At 46.1% G+C, this 15,917-nt stretch overlaps 5 protein-coding genes across 5 annotated transcripts; 3 read left to right on the forward strand and 2 right to left on the reverse strand.

The window, feature by feature from the left end:
- Positions 1-59: 59 nt before the first annotated feature.
- Positions 60-4,576, forward strand: JR316_0000332 (Riboflavin synthase; the record flags this gene model as incomplete). Its single annotated transcript, XM_047886147.1, has 11 exons — positions 60-347; positions 412-522; positions 572-604; positions 656-712; positions 1,305-1,521; positions 1,575-1,654; positions 1,718-2,110; positions 2,240-2,379; positions 2,413-2,627; positions 2,680-3,839; positions 3,893-4,576. The coding sequence occupies 11 exons, from the start codon at positions 60-62 to the stop codon at positions 4,574-4,576; spliced, it is 3,378 nt and encodes a 1,125-aa protein (XP_047753893.1).
- A 1,186-nt stretch (positions 4,577-5,762) lies between these two features.
- Positions 5,763-6,425, forward strand: JR316_0000333 (UPF0654 protein C22G7.11c; the record flags this gene model as incomplete). The annotated part of the gene is made up of 5 exons (XM_047886148.1): positions 5,763-5,772; positions 5,825-6,025; positions 6,090-6,110; positions 6,168-6,308; positions 6,361-6,425. The coding sequence occupies 5 exons, from the start codon at positions 5,763-5,765 to the stop codon at positions 6,423-6,425; spliced, it is 438 nt and encodes a 145-aa protein (XP_047753894.1).
- A 1,173-nt stretch (positions 6,426-7,598) lies between these two features.
- Positions 7,599-8,296, forward strand: JR316_0000334 (UPF0654 protein C22G7.11c; the record flags this gene model as incomplete). Its single annotated transcript, XM_047886149.1, has 5 exons — positions 7,599-7,608; positions 7,665-7,871; positions 7,942-7,962; positions 8,015-8,176; positions 8,232-8,296. 5 exons carry the CDS (start codon positions 7,599-7,601, stop codon positions 8,294-8,296), a joined length of 465 nt encoding a protein of 154 aa, XP_047753895.1.
- Positions 8,297-8,754: 458 nt separating this feature from the next.
- On the reverse strand, positions 8,755-13,355 carry JR316_0000335 (class II myosin; the record flags this gene model as incomplete). Its single annotated transcript, XM_047886150.1, has 16 exons — positions 8,755-8,793; positions 8,851-9,648; positions 9,701-9,911; positions 9,962-10,083; positions 10,141-10,269; positions 10,321-10,409; positions 10,461-10,767; positions 10,822-11,184; positions 11,238-11,768; positions 11,819-12,211; positions 12,265-12,368; positions 12,416-12,578; positions 12,625-12,947; positions 13,004-13,172; positions 13,223-13,297; positions 13,353-13,355. 16 exons carry the CDS (start codon positions 13,353-13,355, stop codon positions 8,755-8,757), a joined length of 3,819 nt encoding a protein of 1,272 aa, XP_047753896.1.
- A 319-nt stretch (positions 13,356-13,674) lies between these two features.
- Positions 13,675-15,750, reverse strand: JR316_0000336 (Protein unc-45-like protein A; the record flags this gene model as incomplete). Its single annotated transcript, XM_047886151.1, has 1 exon — positions 13,675-15,750. The coding sequence occupies one exon, from the start codon at positions 15,748-15,750 to the stop codon at positions 13,675-13,677; it is 2,076 nt and encodes a 691-aa protein (XP_047753897.1).
- Between the last annotated feature and the right edge of the window lie 167 nt (positions 15,751-15,917).

Raw genomic sequence — 15,917 nt, forward strand, 5'->3', positions numbered from 1 at the left:
ATGTTCTTCTGCAGTAACTGCCAGTGTCTGACGGAACTCTTTCCCTGGTCCAGACGACTATGACCAATATTCCAACTCGACGAATCAGCCTCGCTCAGGAAAAGGTAGCACCCAAGGTGGTTATGGTAGCAATCAAGGCTATCAGACCGGATACGGGGGCGATACTCGAAGCAGTCAGGGAGGTTACTCCTCGGGTAATCGAGGTTCAAGTCACGGAACCTATGGAAGGAGCGACGATCACGAAGATGGCTACTATGGAAGCAGGGACCGAGGCTGGAGCCAGGGCAGTTATGGCAGAGGTAATCAAGGCAGTGGCGGGTACGGTGATGACTATTCTGGTGGAGGTTGTGAGTTTTGTATCATCGGTGCTTCAACCTTAGGCTCACGTTCTTTTAGTGAGTGGGACCCAAGCTGGAGGTGATTATGGCCGCAGGAGCGGCGGCAACTCTGGATTTGGCAGCAGCGGTCAAGGCTTTGGAGGCAGCGGTTCCGGAGGCGGTTATTACGATGACTCTGGGAATTGTAAGTCTTTGTGGGATACGCTTAATCTTTACTTACCAAAACATTGCAGACGGAGGATCTACTCAATCCAGCCACAGTAAATGTAAGTATAAACGTTTATTCATATTTTGTTCTTTTCCGAGCATTTTTTTAGATGGAAGTCAGCAGTCAAGCGGTCAAGGCTATGGAAGCAATAAATCTCATTCGAAGCGTGAGTCTGCATTCATGACTCGCCATTATAATTTTTGACATAAAATTGCTTCGCTTATTTGTAGCAGGCGATAAGGAAAGTCTTCTGGACAAAGCCAAGGATGTGTACAACGATATCAAAGGTTCTGGATCTGGAAGCAGTGGAAAAAGAGGTGGCGGTGGGCATGACACGATGTATTGAAGTGTGCGGGGGGCAGATGAATCTTTGAGAGGTGGAACATGTGGAGGTGGAGAAGAGTGGTGATTTGATTGAAACGTCTCACAGGCATTAACGTTTGCGATAATCCTGTTGTACTTGTATCCAATTCTTTGTGTACTATCCTACAGGGCACTAGCTACTGTACCTCGTCCTGTTGTATCTGCTTTGTTTCAATTACACACATTATCCATATATCAGAGTTGATATGTCGGACGCGTGAAATCGCGAATCCCCGGACCAGCCGCATTAGGGAATTCAATTTAAACGCGCAGGCGTGAATATCACGTGAACGAGACCTCGATCTCTTGAACCTCAATTATGTTTACTGGCCTTGTAAGCCGTTTTGCACACTGACATCGTCGCCCGACAAGGGGAATCTCACTCGATGGTGTAGATTGAACACAAAGGAACCGTATCATCTGTTATCAAGGATGATGGTGGATGCACCCTGACGATTGCCGATTCCGCTACGATTCTTGGAGACTGTCACATCGGCGACTCAATTGCAGTAAATGGGGCCTGCTTGACGGTCACCGAGTTTGATACCCAGGCTCAGGGAGGATTCTTCAAAGTTTGGCTAGCCAATGAGACGTTAGATAGGACAGATCTTGGTGCGTTGTCCATCTCACCCTGTGTAGTTTAAATTTGTTGATTTGATTGTTAGGCGAAAGACAAGTGGGAGACCAAGTCAACCTTGAGCGTGCGATGGCTGCACACGTACGATTTGGGGGTCATTTTGTACAGGTACGACTTGCGTTTATCATTTCTCTCGATAGCGGGATTCATTGTTCGGTTACGCCTATTAAGGCACATGTAGACGGGACAGCAAATGTGGTCAACCGGGTTCCCGACGGTGACTCTCTGCGACTTACCTTCCAGTTACCTGTGCCTACGACAGAACGTCCCTCACTCTTGCCATACCTAATTCCAAAAGGATATGTGACCATCGACGGTGCTTCTTTAACTCTAACAGGAGTCAACGATTCTGAAAGGACGTTCAGTGTCATGCTGATCAAACATACCCAGGAAATGATTACTCTAAGCGGAAAACCTATAGGAAGCAAAGTAAATATCGAGGTGGACATGGTCGGGAAATATGTGCAGAAAAGCGTTGTTGCTGCCCTCGGAGGAGGTGAAGATCAGGGGCTAAAGTCATTGATCGAAAAAATTGTAGAGGATACCCTGGTCAAGAAGGGCGTAGTACCTTCGTCGTAAGGCCTCCGCCGGTCATACTCAGCTGTATGCAGTATGTAGACAGAAATCAGTTGTAAAACACTATATTTGCAAAAACAAACCTCTGTATTCTGTATCTTATCACAATTACGGAAGCATGTGAACAATGCAAAGCTCGGTTTGAACGCGAACGTTGATGTCAATTTGCACGCCAGATCGTTCTTCGGCCAACCTTACACCTTCGTCCTGAACCCCACCTCGTCGAAATGGATTCGGGAACCACTTTTAGACCGAAGGTGCGTTTGCTTTGTTGCCCAACTTCAGCGAAGACTAATTGGCTGGTCTTTGGTACAGGTCACTGTGAAACTAAACTACGACAAACCATCCACCTCCACAGTACCTCACACCCGGATTCAGGTTTCAAGACCCCCATCGCCTGCCAAATCATACGTTTCTTCGAGCAATACAGAACTTAACTTTCGCCCGAAGGCTAAAGTTAACAGTAGCGCTACTACACGGAAGGCCGCAGGCAGCACAATTTCATGTCAGTTGTATTCGAAGCATCGTCTCGTCTGTTTCACTCAATATTCTAGCAGCCAGTACAAGTACTACTCCTCGCGCCAATTCTCCTACGAAGCTAAACCCGCGTGTCAAAGTTGGTGTCCTGTCACCCACCAATGGAGTCAACAATGGGACGTTGCGATCTCCGACGGCCACTTCAGCCCCTGCGACTCCCGAGCTACGACGGTCTGCAAAGACACAATCTATATCCTCATTACGTTCAGAAGAACCACGGGCGCGAACGATCAGTACTTCTCTCCGACATGCCCCCTCAATGGCCAACTTTCGGCAGTCCGCGTCGTCTGTGGTGTCTGGCTCCGGGTCTGTAGTTTCGGGTATTGGGTCCGCCTCAGTATCACCTAGACTATTGTCCACCAACTCCGCGGTGGGGGTTGGGGAGCGTTCAAGTTCCCCCACTCCTAAAATCCGTTCAAAGGTGTCCAATCTCGTCAAGTCAGCTAGCGAATCCTCCGCACGACCACCGTCACCCTCAAGTCCACCCACCGTGAACATTTTGTCATCGACGCGCCTTGCGCCAGCACAACGTACACGTACACCTTCTGTATCGTCCTCTGTAAATCTAATTAACCAGCAGCATCCGCCTCAGTCTTCAACCAGTCCACCTCAACAGTTTTTCCCTATTACCACTACAGTCCCGGCTGCTAATCCTCATCGGTTTGCTCCCAGTCGACCACCGGCAGCGCAACGCATAAATTCTTCTCCAGGCCATCATGTTTTCCAGTCGTTCAGTCAACCATCTTCCACTCCACTTGTAGACCAGTCATCATTATCTTCAAGCAGACCACGGTCGGCAGGAGGGCTGCTAAATGGTAAATCACCCTCAGCCAAGGTTGACCCTACATTGATACCATTGCCGCCGCACTCTCCACCGGCCTCTGCGGTCTCATTTTCATCTCGGTCATCCGCGTCACGCTCATCTGCCAATGCCTCACATCTTGGAGCTGGAGGAGATGCTTCGTTATCTTCTTCGACGGAGAGTGGCAGTGCGCGGAGTCCTGGTGCCAGGTTTCAAGGAAATTCGGAAGGTTTGCGGGCAACGCTAGACAATCTCGTGGAATATACATCTGGAGCAAACTCTACGTCGGACGATGACGACAGCGGTTTGGATCGCGACACCGATGGTGAGGGCGCTGAAGACAACAACGTGAAGGCAGAAGCTAAGTCGAATCGTAAGGTGCGTAGCAATCTGAGCCTTCATTATCGAGCTACCTTTGATCATCTTTTCAGATTGCAGACTTGGAAATAACAAACCGGTCCTTGCTCGTCATTAACGCATCTCTCGAGGCGACAAAGCATCGACAAGCCAAGGAAATCCATGAGCTTAAGAAAAAGCTGCGTGAATCGCGATTGATTCTTCCTCCCCGCACATACCGGTCTTTGAGCTCTCAGGATCCTAAGGAGCTAGAAGATGACGACGATGAATTCGAAGGCTCGGACATTGAAGACACCGAAGGGGACGAAATATACAAACGGGTCAAACTCATCCTTGAGACATTGCTAGTATCAGGGAGAACTGCACTCGAAACGCAACCGAAGGACTTCCCGGAAGCTGGAAAGGGTGCTGCTAAAGTCCTGTCTCCAGAGGAACAAAGAGACTACCATGGTGAAAATGAACTGGATCAAGATGAACAAGGATCCAGTTCAAGCACGCCACCCCCTGAACCCGATTCATCAGAGGCGAGTACCCAAAATCACGAACATGGAGGCGCTAATATACCCAACGGAAGTCGCGGAGACATGGATGAAGGCGAATACGATACTTCTAATTATAGTGCCGACGGAGACTCAATTGATGATGCAGGCAATGAGACGATTACCTCTGAAGAAGAGGTGGAAGCGATGACGATATCAGCTCTTTCCCCACCTTCAAGTCCTCCCCCTCCACCTATTCTCATCACACAACCTACATAGATGAGAAATATGAGTGACCGTTAACTACACGCGGTTGGTCGTCCCGTTGATACCATAGTTTGTTTCATGCGTCGCGCATTAACTAAAATAAATTCATGAACCCGGATATTCTGATACAACCACACACCTAGATACCTTTGTTACTTACTTGGAATGTACAATTCACTCCTTTCTCATAGTACTTGTTACTTCTATTGTACATCTTCAGGACACATCTATGTCCTATTCATTATTGTCATTTGATATAAATTCATTCGATCTCATCGTATATTGGATTATGCAAACCCGTCCCAATCTTTCCTGGTTGTTCTGAATTCATTGACAACATGACAATTTTCTTGTATCCAAAGCTAATAACCTCTGGAGACTATGTGATTTATTTATACCCATCAACTGTTTATTCCAGACTTGTGAGACTAACAACACCAATGACTTCTTTTTTTTTCTAGTACTCTTCCCTTCCCGTACACATGCTTAATTCTCAAATTCTCCATACATCTTCTGTTGCTGCGAAAGTCTAAGGGTTGATATTTTCTATGTTGTTAACTTGATGCCGAATGGCGAGGCAAGACAAGGGAACCCGAGCCATCGGCGGTCCTAACTCACAAATTGCTACGTAGACTAAATCTCCACTGCGACACAACATCGAAGCAAAGAATGACATAAACTCGTCTGTGTAAATTCTACAGGATGATGACTATTCTTTGGCTGTTTTCCATACTCATGTACAAATCTTGCTGGCTTGTAACGCTACTTGCCTGCCACCCGGGACAATAACTTTCCAACTCCAAAATCAGGGCAGTGAGGGCGACGCCCCACACTTACGCGAGCTCTCGTGCGGATGGTTTGACCCAATGCGCGCCAATTCTATTATACACATTACCAAGTATAGCTTTAATTGGCTCAGAAAAGGTTAGACCGTCTGCCGATTTGGAAAACGTGTCGTCCATTTCATTTTGGAGCGCTTCTACGAGCCACGATTGCTGTTGCAATAAATGACGATGCTGGTGATAGTGGTTGCATCATTGGGGCATGAGACAACCTATGTGCGACAAAGTCATGGTCCATTCTGCATGAGGCCAAACCCATAAAACCCATAATTTTTGGGTGAAACACCCAGAGACAACTCGACTACTTTTCACCCTTCGATTCCAACTAAATTTGCTAGTACATCTCTTGTTTGGACATGGCTGACAGTGAGTCGGTCGCGTTCCTCATGCTGCGTTTTTCTCATCTACTTTCATACAGCTAAGAACCCTGGAAACGTTGCGCGTGGTCTCAAGGCCACTATACACAACGCCAATGTCTCGGAAGAAGCAAAGGAAAACGCTGCTCAACGCCTCGCGCAAATGGGAGAAGAAGTTCCGGGTGATTTTTCCTCGGGCGCGCAATCGGGAAACGACACATACAAACCTGATTCCGATGATTTGAGTGGAAGTCGAATGCGAGGTATGTTTTATTTTATTCTCCATCGGATCTGTGACAGATTTGTGATATATGTATCTCTTTTCAGGGACTAGATCGTCGGCGTCGAGTAAGCCTTAATTTTGTACTGTTTGTTCAGGTTCAGCCGTTGAAAAATTGTTGTTAGAGGCCAATGACGAAGGCTTATTTTCACCATCCGAGATCGAGACAGATCTTGACTACGCTCAAGGTGAAAGTGTCGGCGAAGACGTCCAGCACGGTGGAGAAACCAACCGTGTCTTGGGAGGATACAAAGCTACTTTGAAGAGTAAGTCTTGCTCGTTAGGCTCTCGGGACAGTAGTGTTTATATTGTTGCCAGACCCTCGCGTATCGAATCAAGCCAAACAACATGCTCAAGAAATGCTGGATGATGCCGAGATCTAAGCCATTGGAAAGCGACCAATCCATATAATGGGATGCAATCTCTCTTGGACATTTTTCCAAGTGTATCGACATTGTTTATGTACAAAATATAATTGACGATGTTATTTTGACACGTTGACTGCTTGTATACATCATACGCCTTGTGTTCAAGTTGATGAGTTGTGTGGACATGACATGTTGAAATGTATTGAGAATGCATATTAAGAGTTTCTAGTGCCGTTTGTTAGTGTAGGCCAATGATCAGTACGTATTTGTCTCTAGATCTGGGATACTTCAAGTTGAGCGGTCAATTGTCAATCAATGTCCCTTTGAATTTTATCCAGCCACGCCAGCAAGAAAATATAATCAGAGATCCTTCTGTTCAAAGTTTTATCAATTGGTTTTCTTTGGGTTTTCAACTCTTTCTGTTCACTGCTCGAAAGTGTGCCTAAAAGGGGTCACGCGAAACCGTACACATCAAGTCCAGAAAGGGAAGGTCGCTGAATGACCGCGATTCTTTCCTTTTTGTTTACAAACAGTCACGACCGCTCATTATAATGCTCATGCCTCTGGACCAAAATGTGTCACCAGTGGTCTTTAACGTCTGGTTACTACTGTGCAACTCTCAAATGGCAACTTCCCCGTCAATTCTACTAACGGAGAACTTATACTATGTGAACCTCGATAAAACTGGCAAAGACGACAGCATGGAGTGCCCAAGGAGTGTCCAATATAATTGCCCCTGAGTCAACTCACAAACAGCAAATTTCGATCGCCGTAAATGAACCCGTTTTGACCTCCTTCCTGCAGTAATAAATCACTTCTTTGCAATGGAGTAGCAGTCCGTGGACTTCTGCCGCATCTGTTCCAGCCATGCAATACGTTGGGTGGGGCAGCGGAATAATCATTTTTACGGCTACAATGAATTATTCTTCGATTATGGTAATACCCTTGGTGCTGAACCGGATTTTAGGTCTTTTTTGCTTTACACATCTTTGGAGCCTGGGGCTTGATGATGACGATGATAATACTTTTGCATCATTGGTGCAGCAAAGGAAGGCTGATGCGCGTCCCTCGACCTTGACCCTGCACGGAAAGTCATGTATAAAAAGAGTATTTTCTTGCACTGTCTGAGTCCTCAGCTCAACTTGTCACATCAACACATCGATCACACCAATAACTACTCTTTTGAACATGGCCGGAAGTGCGTGCTACATCGTTCCACTAGCTGGTTATTCGTTGTTGACTTGAAACTCTAAGCCAATGATAAGAACCAAGACTACGTCACTCGCGGGCTTAAAGCCGCTATTCACAACGACAACGTCTCCGATGAAGCGAAGAAAAATGCCGCACAGCGCCTCAAGAACATGGGCTCGGAAGTACCCTCTGATTTCAGCTCAGGTGGTGGCCGATCTGGAGGAACCAACTTTGACGATTCTAGAAGCCTGAATCCTAACCAGGAACGCGGTGCGTTCTTTTGCTCACTAGAAGTGCTGTAAGATTGAATTTACTAACTGTAACTTTGGGTTTCTGTCAGGTTACAAATCAGTTTTATCGAGTAAGTCACCATATGAATGCTGCGGAAATCCCATTACTGACTAATTATATAGGAGACAATACGTCCAACGAAGCAAAGGACCATGCACGGGCGATGCTTGCGGGAGACGAGCCCGGTTACACTGATCACGATGCTGAAGGCGACGCAGTGGACGTGGAAACCAGCGGTAAAGAGACGAATCGCGTCTTAGGAGGCTACAAGGCAACCTTAAAGAGTATGTTATTTTCACTGCCAATTTCTGACCAGTTTGACTAATGTATTTTTTTCAGACCCAAATGTATCTGATCAAGCCAAGCAACACGCCGAGGACGTCTTGCGTGAGGCGTGTGATTAAACAACTGCATTTCTTTCTTGCAACTTTGACTCGTTGTCTGCAGCGCTCAACTAAGAACCCAATGTAACGATTACTACTTTCTTGTGCCATCTGTAGCCTTGTAATGGGTAATCAATCATCGTCAATGTATTTATAAAAGGTTAACTTCGTGTGATAGTCAGCTGCGACTTAAAATCGAGTAGCGGGGAGTTAAAAGGATGCTCGTAACGCGTGCAATATGATGACGTGAAGAGCACAGAATCTATATATATAGTATTAGATTTATATGTAGTTCCAATTTCCAGTCTATAGAGAATCAGTCGTCCGTCCGTTACATTACAAACAAAAAATTTTATCTGCCAGAGATTAACTAAGTATACTTTGGTGCAAAATATTTACCATCCATCCAAACTTCCCAACACTATACTCACGCAGGTGTTCAAAATTACGCATACAGAGATAGTATTTGCTGTTGATTTCTAGTTACCGTTGCCCATCATCTGAGCACGTTTTGCTAACTGGTTTCATATATAATGTCAGATAACAGAGACGCGGGACTTGTAAAGAGCGCTTACGGCAGCAGCAAGGTCAACTTGCCCTGGTGCTGTCGATGGTTTCGTGACAGAACCTTTGACTGGCCCTGAGGAAGCGGGCGGAGGTCGGGGCGCAGAAGGTACTGCTGGCTTAGCGCCAACCTTAGGGGCACCAGGCTTAGCACCGATGGGAGGAGGTGTTGGTTTAGGTTTTGTGGCGACGGGAGGCGGCGGTTTGGAACCTAAAGAGCTTGATGGGCGCGAGCTGGCTGGGGAGTTGTCATCACTGGTTGGCGCCTTTTTCCAGGGAGTTGCAGAGCCATTGGCAGCAGCCATTCCTGGGAAAACTGAGACAGGCTTTGCAGATGGATTAGCAGTAACCGCAGAAGGTGTAATTTTGACTGCTGTAGGAGCTGGAACCTTGTTTCGTGGAGGTGGTGGTGGAGCTGCTGGTGCTGCAGGCTGTGGTGGGATAAGCTCAAGGTAATTATTAGGCGCCCACCCTTCCTGACCGTCTTTTTTCACTAGCCACCAGCCGTTGTCGTCCTTCTCTACCAGTTCAACCACGTCGTCTTTTTTCAAAGACATTTCGCCTTCCTGCCCTTCAAATGCAAATTTAGCTCGGTAAAGCGGTACTTCAGGTTGCTTGGGAGGAGGGGGAGGAGGGGGAGGAGCAACGTTACGAGGTGGTGCTGGAGGTGGTTTTGACTTAGCACCATTGCTTGCAACCGCAGGTGTCGATATCGGCATAGGGGTGGATTTGAGAGTACTTGATGTCGTTTGGCCCGGTAACGGTTGGGTGGCAGGTTTGGGTTTTGCCCTTGCGGGTTGGGATTTCTTCTGAAGACAAAATTATCAGTAAAAAATAAACAAAAAATGGCATGCGACTCACATCTGGGCCACCAGCCCTTAATAATTTTCCCTGAGTAATTGGACGAACAACTCCCGGCTTTCTCTTCGCTGGAGGGCGTGACACACTATTGGGAGGTTCTCCTGATGGGACGTGAACTGTATGGCTCTTGTATACATCATTTCGAGGGACAGTCTCGTCTTTGATAAATTTGATTTGCGCTCGTTTATCCTTCTTTTTGACGTAGTCAATCCTAGTAAAGGTAAATACACTCCTGCTCTACGATGTTTTGTCTAAACTCACATAGGGGAAATGACAACATTGATGTTTGATGAGGTCAGTTTAACAAGCTGCGTTACAAATTCGGTCTTGAAAACGCAGCTAATAATGGGATCTCCTTCTTCAGAGGAACCAACATTTATCGCCTGATGAATAACACTCAATCACTATCGATGAATTTCTAAGAATAAGGGGGGTCTTACCATCCAATCATCACGAAGGGTAGACATAGCCACGCTCTTTATGGTTACAAGAGGAATTTTTCTTTCCAATGTCGTTAGGTACTGGCCGTCTTTTGCCGTGGTAACAAGAATATGAATGGCTTTCGCTGTCTGTAACCTCACTTCAGGAATATTGTAAACACATAGTTCGGTGAAACTCACCAGAACTAGATATCGCGGACTAGGCTTGCTCGAGCGCCCAAGCTTTGACACAAGCAGCTGTGCTCTCGAGCTGAAAGCCACATTATCACCTATAGAGAAATCAATGATACGTTTATAATCAAGAATCAAAAGAAACTCACGCCCGATACCAGCTGCTTCTGACAATTCCTCACCCAAAGCACTCTTGCCGTTGATATCAAGATAATCTCCCATAAATCGTCGGTAGCTAAGCAGACTGAACCGCCTGCGTTCTTTACGTCCGGCGAGTAGCTGATGCCCATAATCGCGAATTTGGGAATAAACAATCCCTTCCTTATTGTTCTTCCAAAAGCGTTGAATACGACGCGCGCATTCGTGCTTATAACGCATATAGTTTCGGAAGGCTCTTTGAATGCGGCCAGCCATGTTATGCCAGTAGCGATCTCTCATTGTCTCTAGAGCAAACAACTAGCAAGTAGGAAGGTAAGAGTCCATAGACGTTAAGTTTGAAAGTTACTTTACCGTCTCTGGGTTCTTGATGAAGGCTTTTGTGACACCCATTTGCCACTCCTCTGGCGCAATGCCTGTGTCTTTCAGGATTTGTTGACATCCAGATTTAGGATCACCAGACCAAGTATATTCTCCTGCGTATGATGTATTCGGTGACAGCAAGTAGAAACGTTCAACCATTTTCTCAAATGTATTTCGGTATGCAAATCCTGCTCGGCGAACCCGTATGTTTTCCTGGAGACCAAGATACTTGATTTGGTGGAGAATAGCCTTTGAGTCATACTCCGACGGACTTCGATTTTGATTTGGCTTGATTGTACGAATGTATGATGGCTGGGCTTTCATTAGATTATCAACCAAAGCGCCTGCAGATTGCTAAGAGGACATAAGCTTTTTAACATGGCAATGTGAGGAATACAATTACGCACTTTGATCCTGTCACCTGCTGTTGGCGGACGTTTCTTGCTATTTGGATCCACCCGATCAGGGAACAATGTCTGCAAGAAGGAATTTCCACTGCTCGCAATAAGATCCAGTAAATCTTTGATCAAAGAGTCCTTGTTCTTATCTGTCATTCCCGATACGTTGTACATGACGTCTCCGGCATAATGGCGAACCAAAAATTGGGCACCGCGAGCCTCAAAGTGTGGATTGGAAGCTAGTCCCGAAGCACGTTGCATGAAGCTGTTATCGGCAGCTGCGGGATCGGCGTGAGCAGTCGCGCAAGCGTCGTTGAGGGCCGCAAATATTCCAGGGGGGCGGCGCTCTTCGATAAGGTCACAGACGATCTTGTTATTAAAGTACTTGATTGGTGTCCACTTGATCTGTTCCCGGACGTATTCTTCTTGCTCCGTCTTCAGTGTAAGCTCGATAAAGATCTGTTGCAGTTTTTCGTTGACGTAATTAATGCAAAGCTGTTCAAACGAATTGTCCTCGAAAATTTCGAAACCGAAGATATCCTGCTTTACGTAAATACCCCGACTTCAAACATAATGATCAGCTAACGTACCAAGATACCAATGACCTGTGCGTGTGCTGAACGCGTCTTCATGGATACGTTGACACGAGATACGATCCATTCGAACAAGTTGTTGTAAATGGCTTTTGCGAGGGCATCGCGTCCAGAAGATGCCTGAGCAGGATTCAATGGAACTTCATATACCGAGCCTCGCTTGCCACCTCTGCTAGTTTCCATGATCCTTGAAGTAAGAACTTTTTGAACTTGCTCGCCGTCAACTTCCATGAGATATGCAATAAAGTCCGTGACCCCTGTATCAGCGATGGAAGAATTGCCATCGTCATTTTCTTCGAATTGAACATTGCCAACCCACAAAATGGTAGCGAGCATTTTGAAGATCTCATGTTGCTCTTCTGGAGTTAAACCGATGACTTGCATGGCTTGCTAAAGCCATCGTAAGCATACTGGAAATGGGAACCGACACTACAAAGACCTACCAATGTATCATGGAAGTCTTTCGTATCGTCGATATCGGAGACAGAAAGACAGTTGCTCATGCTGGTATATAAATACGCCTCTGGACCCTGTAATCCAAACGCCTCTGCGTCTGATTAACAACCGCGAGAACCCAAAGAAAATGCAACACACCTCGTTGTTCGTCGGATGCCGCTTTGGTGAATTGATAGAAAATGTGGAAGTTGCGCTCGTTCTCAACTTGCCCTACAACTCTGCCCTTCTCCAAAAGATAATTTGTGATCTGAGCACCCACAGGCTCTCCTCTACTATTGAACATGATTTCGAGATATTTCCCCTATCACAGAGTTAGTTTCGATCCCGGTCAAGATGATGAAGCATACATGTCGACTAGAGTTATTATTGCGCAACGTTTTGGCACACCCGAAACTTTCAAGCAAAGGATTGGTTGCCAGAACCATGTCCTTGATCTCCTGGATGCTGCTATCCTGTCCCCCAGAAACGGCGGCAATGTACTGCATGATTCTCTTAGCGGCCTCTGTCTTTCCTGCTCCTGATTCTCCAGTGATGATCACGCATTGATTTTCATGGTATGCGTTCATATTGTAATATGCACTTTCTGCAATGCTGAATACATGGGGAGGGACTTCTAGCCTGTTCTTGCCCTGGTATCTTTTCAAGATTTCATCCGTGTATATGCCGAGATCTTTAGAAGAATATGTCAATGAACGAATTAATAGCAGCTCCAGAACTGTCACGTACCTCTGAAAGGATTGACTGATATCAGGACAGAGCCAATGTAAGTGTAAATTTCGGCATTGGTCCATCGTTTTTGAAGGTTGTCGTTGATGCTCTCGTTGCTGATAGTGGTCAGCAATGTCATGTCCGCTACCCCGACCTGCTTCTTCTTGAAGCCCTCCTTCCAATCTGCCTACTCTCGAGGTTGAATCAGGTCTTCCGAATATGTTACAAGGCACACACCTTCGCAACCTTCGACTGGCCAGCTGACTTTTTAGCGGCTGGAGTCACCTTCTTTCCAGCCTTTTTCGATGGTGCCTGTAATGAAGTATTGGACTGCGCACATGCACAGAGATTGAGCGTAGTGGCATACCATCTTGAGATCTACTCTTCCTGATTATGATTATAGGTATGCTGGTCCCACAAGCCCAAAGAGAATGGCCAGTGGTCGATAGCTGGTAGCTGATCGGCGTTTCAAGAGAAAGAGGGTTGTATATAAGAAAGGAAAGGGTAGTTAAATTCCAATGAGGCCTGTTCCTATTACCGTCATTGTGATCATCGGCTTCTTCCGCATATGTCGCACAAATATATCTCATCACATCGACCATACTACAGGTACTATACTACTTTATATCATAAAACAATCATAAAACAAAACACATGAATGCTTGAATATAATGTCTGCAGCTAACATATCATTTACTTCCTATCAGTGCCTGAAGTGCTTCCGCAGCCTGATGTAAAATCACTTGGTCTTTCACAACGCCTTGACCTTTTATTAGGTTACCAATTGCTTGCAATAAACCGCTGTCTGCCGCCTCTTTCTGAATTTTTTCTCGGGTCTGAGTGTCATTGATGCTCTTGAAAACATTGTGAATACAAACGATTCCACGGTGAACAAGGCCAGGATCGGTCGCTAAAGGCGCTTCGTCTTCTTCATTACCGTCTTTTTTGAGGACTGAAGGGTCAATTAGCTGCGTCATCAGGGACAAAAAGCGGTGCTTCTCAAATTGGAGAGCTAGTAGCGCGTTACATGCTGTAGGAGTCATAGTCACTGTCGCCAACGCTCCTGAGGCGGCCATCCGCGTAGGTAAGTCATTCTCGTCAGACAAAGCCAAAAGAATATGGATTTTGTTCACAGAGTTCGGGGAATCTCCGGTGTAGCGTTGAAATGCCTCGTCAGATCCGGCAATAAGATTGCATATGAGCTCAGTCGAGGCCCTCCGGATGAGTGTGTGTTCTTCGAGGAGTAATAACTCCACTTTATTCAAAAGACCATTGGCGGCAGCGATGCGGGATGCCACTTCGGGACTATGGGACGACAAATTGGTTAAAGCCATTATAGCTTCAAACTGCTGCAATAAATTCGATCCACTGTTTTGTAGCAAACAGGATAGTGGTCGAATGGCATCATATATCATACCGACATTGGGACCAAAAACTTGAACAGGCGAAGAAGTTATGGCGAGTTTGGCTAATGCCTGAATAGCTTCCAAATCCGCAGGAGTGAGATTCGGCTGGTTTTGTCTAGCGATATCCGGGTTTGACGACAAAACTTGCTTGATGATGCTATGTAACACTTTAGCACCTCCAGCCTGCAATACCTTCCCCCTATTTTCTTTTTCCTCCACGATACTCAATAGGCACTTTCCAACATTGAGCCGTACTCCTGCTGAGTCTGTTGCTGCAATAGCTGATGAGAAAACGGGGAGAACACCTGCTTCTATGAGCAAACGAATGCGCTTTTTGACATGATCATCATTGTCCAGCAATGAAGCGGTCTCTGCGGCCTCTGATAATTCTTTCCCCGCTTTTGTCATTCGCTTTAATTTCTCGACCTGTTTCTGTTCCTCACTGATTCGAGGTCGGAAGCTAATTATGTTGCAAATAATAAGGATAACCCCAAAGATCTGAGTGGCATTTTGTTCGCTGATGAGTTTTTGCTTGTTTTTTGATGAGGGAATAAGCGTAAACAGTTTCTTGAGGAAGGTGAAATTTTGAGAAAGACTCTCCTTTACGGCTGGGTCAGTGCTGACATATGCCAATCCTTCCACAGCGTCTGTACATGACGTAGCATCTTGCGTTACAACAACATCCACCAATTTCCTTGCCAAGTCATCGGTTTGACTATCTCGAACTTCGATAGCTCCGGCCTCTGAATTGTCGGTAGCCGACCCTTTTTTATACTTTATTAGAGCGACCGATGCGGCACTTTGTAGTACGGGATCTGAAGTTTGCTGTGATTTAAACTCCAACCAGCGGACAATTTGCGGTGTGATGATTGTTCGACATGATTTATGTCCGCACGCCTGGCCAAGGAGGTGAGCGACGTCCTGGCAAAGAAGAGCAGATGGAGACAAATCCACTGCATCCATCATGTTTTCTACCAGTCCATCTTCTGAGAAAAGGGAAGATGCAGCGAGTGGTTCTACTTGAAATAGAGCAGTCAGGAAACATATCCCTGTCATAAGCGAAGCTTCGTCTGTCTCTCCTAAATAATTCAGAACCGTGGGGGCGAAGATTTTGGTGAGCGTTTTGGTAGAAACATCATTCTCCTTTTCTTTTCCTTTCTCTTTTGTTTTCCTTGCTTCCTGACAAAGGGCCGATAGGACGACGTAGGCCTTCGGTCGTACGTTTGACGCATCAGATCTAGAGGAGAGAAATGCTGAGGTCAAGCATGCAATTTCTTGGGGTAGTAGTTTATAGTTCGAGCCAGCTTGAATTTTTCTGAGGATATCATTGAGCCTCTGGTCGTCAGTGTTTTCGGCCATGGATGATGAGGATGAGAAAAAGGAATATCTAATCTGAAGGTGAGGCAGGAGTAGAGCATGACCGTGTAATGGCAAGAAAGGAAATTGATCGAGATCTTGTCTGTTCCTCTCGCGAAGCCTCTCGGATAATTTCAGGCTTTTCAGCTCAAACCCTTCAGTTGCTCCAA

The sequence above is a fragment of the Psilocybe cubensis genome, chromosome 1 (genome assembly GCF_017499595.1).
Source record: "Psilocybe cubensis strain MGC-MH-2018 chromosome 1, whole genome shotgun sequence".
NCBI lineage: Eukaryota > Fungi > Basidiomycota > Agaricomycetes > Agaricales > Agrocybaceae > Psilocybe > Psilocybe cubensis.